Source organism: Sphaerodactylus townsendi, linkage group LG15, assembly GCF_021028975.2.
Source record: "Sphaerodactylus townsendi isolate TG3544 linkage group LG15, MPM_Stown_v2.3, whole genome shotgun sequence".
NCBI classification, from domain to species: Eukaryota; Metazoa; Chordata; class Lepidosauria; order Squamata; family Sphaerodactylidae; genus Sphaerodactylus; species Sphaerodactylus townsendi.
The window spans coordinates 22,421,144-22,430,747 of record NC_059439.1 but is presented as its reverse complement, the minus strand read 5'-3'; the positions used below and the strand labels follow the sequence as shown (position 1 = coordinate 22,430,747).

At 40.1% G+C, this 9,604-nt stretch overlaps 1 protein-coding gene across 1 annotated transcript; it reads right to left on the bottom strand.

The window, feature by feature from the left end:
- Window positions 1–4,094: 4,094 nt before the first annotated feature.
- On the bottom strand, window positions 4,095–5,051 carry LOC125444085 (olfactory receptor 14A16-like). Its single transcript, XM_048516522.1, has one exon. The coding sequence runs from the start codon at window positions 5,049–5,051 to the stop codon at window positions 4,095–4,097; it is 957 nt and encodes a 318-aa protein (XP_048372479.1).
- Window positions 5,052–9,604: the final 4,553 nt, after the last annotated feature.

Below are 9,604 nucleotides of genomic sequence, written 5' to 3'. Positions count from 1 at the left end.
AAAATGAGCAATCAGCTTAAATAAAGGTTATTTTTGAATATGACATCAAGTCCTTTAAAACTTCAATTAGATGTTCTTTTAAAAATAACCAAAGATAGGGCAAAACTGTAAAATATAGGTGATTGGAACAGACATAATGGTGGAGGGTGAAATTCCATGAGAAATTCAGAAATAACGTTAAATGTATAGAAAGAATATTAAATGTAATCTTAAATGTTAGGATAATGTTAGGAATACAGATGGTGTTTCTGCACCTCACCCACTTGCAATACAGACTGGCTCACTGACGCAGCTAGTGGCCAGTTGTGGGTGTCTTGATAAGGCAGATCAGGAGATGAAGGAAAAACCACCCAAAATTCCCCTTTTCCGTCTCTAGATGCACACACACACACAGAGTTCAATAAAGCTCTTGCAGAGGTTTCAAAGCCAATTTCCTACATCTGTTTCCCGACTGCCAGAACAGGTATTGCCCGCATGTATTCTCCACCAAATCTGTTACCCAGCTTTCACAGGTTGTGAACTTATTTTTAAGGAATCTCCACCAGCTGCTAAGAGTGTAACAGCGCACAACTATTTTAAGTAACAACGGGGAAAATAACTTGGCTTAGCAATGCGAGAGACAGGCTGGGTAGGGATCTTGTAAAGACTTTGTATACCAGAAATGGCTTGAAACGTATCTGCAGAGAATTCACAAAAGACCAAATTGCAGTTTAAATATTTTTATATAAATTTTGGTTGCAAACAATCACACAGTAAGAAGTCAAGGCACATACACACAGTTCCTAGGATATAAACAGGGAGGAGAAGATAGGTGGGAGGATAGCGCAGGGAGTTGGGGAAGCAGGGACTATACGTTACCTAAATTCAGCTGAAGCAGATCTTGTAGAAGGCAGGGATTCCTATGCCAGCATGGAGAGTGGGGGCCAGCAGCAGCTGGAGCCAGCTGCAGCTGAAGCCAGCCTGGAGGGCTTGAGCCAGCATTGAGAGCCAGCATTTAAGAACTTGAACCAGCAGCAGGAGCTGGCTAACTAGCCAGCTAGCGCTAGAGTAAAGAACCAGCATTAAGAACGCGGAACTTTGGGTGCACTGTATTTTTATACCCTTTTGCTCAGGTAGGGGCGGGAACAAGTGAGTTTTCCCCCCTAAATTCACTGGAACTTCCCATGGTGGACTTGCTGGCTTGAGCTCTATCTAAAGCTCTTCTATTGTTCTAAACCCCAGGACAATGGGAGTCAATTGCTCTTAGATTATATCAGTGATACCATGAATGGTTTATGCAGAGATACTTCTTACAGTCTCTGCCTTCAGTATTCAGATTTGGATGAGGCTTGATTGATTCAGGATGGGATCTGGTTGTTAGGGAGATCATATCTAGAGGTTGGGGAAATGCAAGGAAGCAACCATTTGTTGCAGAGCCATTTACCAAGGAGGTTTTCAGTGTCTATTGTGTCAAAGTAGTTCAGTGAGGTGTGGTAATCAAGATCCTGTCCATAGTTAATGGGGCTTCCAGATAATTGCCTGGAGTAACTCACAAATCTAATCAAACAGACCGTTTTGCCTTAGGCTTGCTCTCAGTTTGGACACTCTGCTATCCACCCATTCAAACAAGGAAACTGGCATGTTGCAGCATATAGCATAAGAAACTATATGAAATCCAATATTTCATAAGGCAGGGGATGAAGGCCAGGGTTATGCTACGTTCCCTTATCTCTTTTTTCTGGTGCACCTTTTCAGATGCCAGATGAGCACATCTCCCCCTTCCTCCTCCTCAGGAAAAAGGGGGAAAAACTATATCTGCTTATCTTTATTTCTGGTGCAGTTTTTCAGATGCCAGATGAGGATTATTCCCATTCCTCCTCCTCAGGACAGACCCTTCATGACTGTTAGTCTTAAGTGTGTGGATCATTTAATCACAAATATTTCTTTTGTAAAGAAAGGTTCCCCTTTTTGAACATGGAATAACTTAGCTCAGTATGATTTCTTTACAAAGCTATATCTTTTTGTTTAATTTGAAACAACAACTATTTCCTTCCTAAGTCAATGGACAAACGATGTAGACTTTTATGATTTTTTTGCACAGAAAGGATGGATGACCTATTTGAACAGAACAATATTTTTGACAATGGGAGTAAGAAGTTCCTGTGTGAGAGAAAATAGAGCTGGCACTCCAAATAATGGTATATCTAACACCAAGTGGGTACAGACACCATAGAAATGCAGCGGTGAAGGGCTGCACTGCTGCTGTGAATGCAGTAAGTAATTTTTTCCACTCCAAAGGGCAGAAACATATTCCTTCCGCCTTGAAGGTTTTTCGGGCCAAAGTCTTGCAGTAATTCCTCTATGGGGTTCCGATATGGATAGTCACCTGGCGCAATGTGGTAGAAAAGGTACAGTCAACGTTTCTTTATAAAATATTCAGAGTCCCGCATTGTGTTCCATATGCGGGGCTATGCTTAGAAGGGGGCATGCTCCTACTAGTCACCAGGGCATGGCTACTCACTTTCAAATTCTGGATAAGGCTATGCTTGGATTCTTAGACACTTAGAATCTGGCAGCCTACTGCATAGGGCCTTAGCCGAGGTCCAGAACTCAGAATGGTGGAATAAAATCAATGGTAAACTCACCTTACTAGGTTTCTCACTTGAGGAGATGGTGATGAAGGACCCCCAACAAATATATAGCCTAATTAAAACTAGACTATTTGACCAGGAGTATCAATACTTAATCAGCCATGCAACAACAACGTGCTCCCATTGCACTTTGGTATTAATCTGGATACAGGCAAGATGGCCAACTACCGATCACAAATCCTAGATCCCAAACAACGCTGGATATTGACCCGTGCCAGATGTAATGGTTTTCCCCTGCCCTTTTGCAAGGCCGAAGCTGCCTCTATCGCATAGAGCCCTTTCTATCTCTATCGCATATGCCCTTTTTGTCCCACTATGGTGGAAACTTTGGAACACATTTTATGTCATTGCCCTAAATATAACCCACAGAGGTTTTTGTTTTATAATCCAATTAACTGTTAAATTTTTAATTCACATTATCTTTTTTATAAATGAATTGTGAAGCTGGTATGTATAAGTGTTCATAGACAGCAAGTATAACTTTTTTCAAATTCAGTAATGGTGTTTATTCGCACCTCAATATGCTATGCCAATAAAGGTGTATTGTATTAAAATAATGGCATATCCCATCTCTTTCTCTTGTAAATTTCTGATTTCTATCACGGGTGTCTGACACAGAATTGAATGTGCGTGCGCACATGCACGCACACACACACCCCAAACACAAATTTAAGTTGAAGTGTTTATGTGTTTATGATAGCACAATCGTCATTGGAACCTGGACCTTTCCAGATCTTAGACGAAATTCTTGGCCATTACATGACAATGGGAAATGGACAATCATATCTGACTGAAATACATCACCTCATGAATATTAAATACATCACCTCATGATATTAAATATTAAATACATCACCTCATGAATATTAAGTAGTATTTGATCCACATGAAATATAACAGGAACAGATCACTATGGTTTAAATTCCTATTTTATTTTCCCATGAAATTGCATGTGGACTTTTTCCCAATACATATACTAAGTTTTGATTAGTACTATCATGTGGGACTGCAAAATGGCTAACCCAAATAAATATAGTCTAACATTTTTGAATATGCTAGAAGGGGTTGCAATGGATTGCAGATAGCCACATACCGATTATGTGCCACTATCTGTAGCACTACAGTGCACTTCTTTTTGCCAGGACAAGAAGCCTTACAAGGAGGGCAGAAGTCCCATTGGTGCTGTGATTAAGAAGGGTCTTTCTGAAATCTTCCCCTCCTCACTACAGCTATGTTGTTGGGATGGATTCCATTCCTTGTCAAATTGCCAACACTCACCCCCACATTTGCAACCCTCACAGGAGGATGCTGAGGAAAATAAAAAAAGTTTCCCTTCAACTGCACGTGCTCAAGTACATCAAAAAATCAAACAAATCTTTCTTGCGCATTACATCTGAAGCATGAATAAAATAAAATAATTCATTGGACATGAAGATTCAACCTCATTTTTGAGGAAAAACATTGCTAAGCAACTGCTTTAGAAAAGCGCCTACAATAAGAGAGCTTCAGCAATGCAATCTTAATTTCTTTGTTTCTCATGCTGTAAATGAATGGATTGAGCAAGGGAGGAAGTACAGCATACATTATTGCAGAAAGAACATTCAGGTCAGATGAAGTGTAACTGTGAGGCCTCCCGTAAGAAAAAATGGCAGTAAACATAAACAAAGAGACCACAGTGAGGTGGGGAAGGCAAGTGGAGATGGCCTTTTTCTGACCATGCACAGAAGGGATTTTGAGCACCACTGAAAAAATCTGCACATAGGTGACAATGATGAATATGAAGTATCCTATTCCAAGAAATAAGCTAAATAAAATCAAACCAACTTCCACTAGATACCGGTCTGAACATGAAAGTTTTAGAATCTGTGGGACTTCACAGAAGAACTGATCGATCATGTTGGAGCAGAAGGTGATAGAAAAAGTCCCTCCAGTGTGTAACACACCATTAAGTATACCAGCAATCCATGCACTGACCACCATCTGAATGCAGGCTCCTCTGTGCATAATTGTCTCATATTGCAATGGATTGCAGATAGCCACATACCGATCATGCGCCATTATTGTCAAGATGAAAACATCTGACTCTAGAAATAGGAAGAGGAAGAAAACTTGAGCTACACATCCTGAATAAGAAATTGACCTGCTGTTCATGAGAGAGTTGGCCATGGCTTTGGGTACCATGACAGAAACTGAGCCAAGGTCCAGAACAGCCAAGCTCATGAGAAAGAAATACATGGGGGTGCGCAGATGACGATCCAGGGCTACAGTAAGGATGATCAAAAGATTGCCAGTCACTGCCGTCAAGTATACAGTGAGGAATGCAAAGAAATATAAGATCTGTGTTTCTCGGATGTCTGAAAATTCTAGAAGCAGAAATTCAGATGGGGATGTAAGGTTGGGTATTTTGTTTCCAATATCCATTAGCAAGTTACCTGTAGGATCGGTAGAGAAAAGATGTTAGAGGACAATCCTTAGCAGGTCCACCTAAAATCCTACTCTGCTGTACTCAGTACAGAATTTTTCTGGTTCCACAGTTAAGAAATGTCAGTGAATAATTAACCAAGATACCTTGTTTGAGTATCTTCACCATGTAGTAAATGTTGTGTTGAATGAGCAAAGGGTGGGATTGCCAGCACAGGGGTCCACTGTATGGGTGATCTAGTATCTCACTGGTTGTCTGCACGAGTCAGATTGCCCAGACATAACGTTTTACACCTTCCATACCTAAAGAATCTGGAAATGTGATCTGGAATAATTCCAGAACTCCCAGAAAGACTCTTATCCTGCTTTTGCTCACATATAAATTTGCAGTGGGGGGGCTTTCTTATCTCTTTGCCAACTCCACAAGTAAAGGTTATTGCTGCATTGACAACTCATCCGCCTGCCAACACATTAACATGGCCATGAGTTATTTGGAAGCCTCCACCCATTAATCCTTCCCTGTCAGACTGGAGAAGCAAAATGGGGCACTAGGATTCTTACATTTTCGACTATTTGTTCTGTTCATAAGGAGTTAAGATTTGCAAACTGTATATGAAACTACTTCACCAACACAAGACTGGAAAGCTTTGGGGCAGTGTTGCTACTGGCCTGTCTTGGACATGCGTAAATTTCTTTACTCAACCAGGCTGATGTCTGTGAATGTTGTCTTTCCTTTTTAGAATTTCCAAATGATCAGTTTCAACCCACAGAATTTCTGAGATTGGGCTTACATTGATTAAATTACATTGATTTGAAGTTGAAGCGCGCGCGTGTGTGTTTATATATGTAAATACATATATAAACATATAGGCGTATTCCTATACAGCGGGGTGAAAAACAGCGGGGTGAAAAAAGTGTGAAAACGATGTAAATCCTTTTACAGCATTTTAAACTCTTTTACACCGTTTTTACACACACACACACACACACACACACACACACACACACACACACACACACACACACACCCCTATAGTACATGGGTGCATGCAAGTGATAATCCAAAGTTACAGCAAGAATGATGAAAATGTTGCGAGTCACTGCGGTCAAATATACTGTGAAAAACACAAAGAAACATATTATCTGTACTTCTCTAATGTCTGAAAATTCCAGGAGCAAAAATTCAGATGTGTAGATAAGGCTGTCCATTTTGCTTTCAATATCCATTTGAAGACTTTCGGTAGGGCTGTGAAGAGAAAGTATTTCAGAGAAGAATCCTCAGAGGGACTTCTCCAAATCCTACTCTGGTTTATTTAATAGGCATTTCTTCTGGCTGCAAAATGAACTCACATCTGGTTCTCGAGTGCTCGCTTGAAAGCGTTAACTAACATTCCCTCTTCAAATTCCGTAAGACTAATGTTATTAAATGACCAGGTTTGCCCATACATTCATGTGGGAACCAGGAGCACCCTCTGTCTTTCCCAAACACCATCTATCACCCACTCTGTACAAAGAACATCATACCACGTAAACCCCAACGCTTTTAAATATACAGGAAAGACATATTGTGTATTCTCCCTTTCGCCCATTTTGACAGCAACAACCACTCAATGTTTACTCAACTGCTTCAGCTATGAAGTTTTGAATTTGTTCTTTCTTCTGTCCATTTTATTCTAAATAAATGTGTATGGTTTGAAAGTCCTTTGCCTCTTTCCATTTCTTGGGAACAAACTACCAACCTTGACCTAAACAGACATGGCTCTATGAGTGCATATGAGAGGTCTGGCACCATGGCACCAGGAACACTCTGATGCCAATTTAATTTTTTTCTAGAGGGTTCAGGAACAATGGAATAATGGAACACTTCCAGATAATATAGTAACAGATGGTACAAGACTCTGAGGAATCTCTTTGGAACTTTGCTGCAATCATTCTACATTTAACACACTAATTTTGCAGTATCAAACATGACTGAATACCTTGGAGTCCTCTTCCTTCTCCAGCCCTTTTGACCTCAGGTTTCCTGTGTCAGTTTTTGCTGCAGTATCATCATCAAATATTATTTCTTCATTCATGATGTGGATTTGGACCAATGAATCAATAATGCTGATTGTGATCTGTGAGAAAAGGCAGGTCTGGTTTGATTTCTGCTTCAGCTCTCATGAATCCATTTGCTCATGTCATGTAGTAGAGGTTTTGCTACCATGTGCACTGCTAATTTCTGTCAAATTATCATCAAAAAGGCTATGGGAGTGAGACAGAAATTTATTTTAGCAACCATTTCCCAAGAGTTCCCCACACTTAAGTGGCAAGAACTGCTGAAGTCTTTTTCCCTTGCTGTATTATTACTGACATTTTTTGTAATTAGCCTAAATAGGTAATTATCACAGCATGGCTGTGCATGAAGTAAGATCAAATACATCCCAGCAAGATCTATGTCAATGGTGGCATTGCAGTTCTTCCAATTTATCAGTACATGCCCCCCCCCCCCCCAAAGAAAGATCCCATCAGTGGTTTGAGGATAGTCTAATATTTGTTACTTTTTTATAGTGGAAGTTGATGATAGATAGATAGATAGATAGATAGATAGATAGATAGATAGATAGATAGATAGATAGATAGATAGATAGATAGATAGATAGATAGATAGATAGATAGATAGATAGATAGATAGATAGATAGATAGATAGATAGATAGATAGATAGATAGATAGATAGATAGATAGATAGATAGATAGATAGATAGATAGATAGATAGATAGATAGATAGATAGATTGTTTACTAAGATGAAAAGGTTCTAGAGACAGGCATGTTTGCATTGTGCCAAATAAGTACCACTGAGACAGCAACTATCACCTAACAGTGTTTTCAGCTTTTTACACTCAAGTCAGCTTAAAAGAAATGCATATTGCATGGGGTTCATTTGTGAGTCTATGTGTACAATCTGTGTACAGCATTCAAGTGTGTACCTTTCAAGTAGCAGCTGTACGGCAGCTTCAGGAAACAGCTTTTAAGACAATGAAGAAGCAGAGATGGTTTGCCATTGCCTTCTTCTATGCAGCCTTCCTTCATGGTCTTCCAAGTGCTTACCCAGCTTAGCTTCTGAGATCTGATAAGCTTGAGGCAACTCGCCACCCTCCACCCCAGGTAAATTTGTACCCCAAGTCAAATCCTTAATATATCTAGCAATAAATATGTCCCAGCTTTTTTGTTTGTTTCTTGTGCAAGAGGTCATTTGTGCAGATTCACCACACCCTTGGCAAAGCTATGTATATTTGTTTCATTTGAAACAACAACTATTTCCCACCCAAGATATTGGACCATTGCTGTAGACTTTCATGACTTTTAGCACAGAACAGAAATGATTACCTGTTTGAGTTCAACACTAGTTCTGACAATGAGGATCAGAAGTAGCTGTGAGAGAGAACACGGAGGCATCACTAAGATGGTGGTATACCTTGTCTCTTCCTCCTGTAAATTTCTATGGGTTTTTTTCTTGGCGTTTGACAGAGGACTGTGCATATATCGATATTTAAGTTAGAGATATTTGGTGAGAAAATCTATGTTTCACCACCAATAGTAAAGCATTATTTGCTTTGTATTACATTGTTTAATACATTTCTATCCTGCCTGTGATCCAGGAGCTCAGGCTATGTACACTGTTTTTTCTTTCTCCACTTTATCTTCTCAGTCATCCTGTGAGGTTGGTTAAGCGGAGAAAGAATGACTGGCCAAAAATCATCTAGTGTGCTTCATGGCAGAACAGGGATTTGAACCCAGGCCTCCAAGATCCTAGTTTGAATTCCTACCAATTACATGACAACGAAAAACAGGATAACACAAGGTAGGATTTGATCAGGACAAAATACAATAGGTCCAGATAAATGCATTTTAACTTCCTACTTTAATTTCCTATGAAATTGCAGGTGGACAGTGGCAGGGGCCAAGGGGGCAGATGGGTGCATCGTGCACCGGGCTGTTACCTAGCTTAACATGGGTTGAACTATATTTAGAGTAGCAATGGGGAAATTACTCAGCTTGGCAATGGGAGAGGTATGCTAGGAGGGGATATTTTAGACTATGTATATGGGGAAGGATGGCATGGTGCGTTCCGCAGAGTAACACAAGGAGTCCAAATCAAGTTTAAAATATTTATATAAATTTGGTTTCAAAAGCATACATACAGCAAGGTATGAAGGCACATACACACAAGTTCCTAATGATATAAAAAGGTGAGAAAAATAGTTTGGGAGGATAGAGAGGGAATTGGGAGGCAGCAGGGTGATACATTACCTAACGATCTTAAGGCAGCAGACGAAGTAGTAGAAGGCAGGGATTCTACGCCAGCACAGAAACCCAGTAGAAGAACAAATCCGTGTCTCACACTAGTGAGACCAAGGGAGGTTCAGGTTAGCAATGAGCAATGAGTTTCAGGTGAGCAAGACTTTTATAAGGTGGATTGCTATTTTGGCGGGAAAAGAGACCCTTAGCATTAGGTTTCATTTCCTGCATCTGTGCTGGGTTTGCGGGGCTGAGCTAATCAATCAGCTCA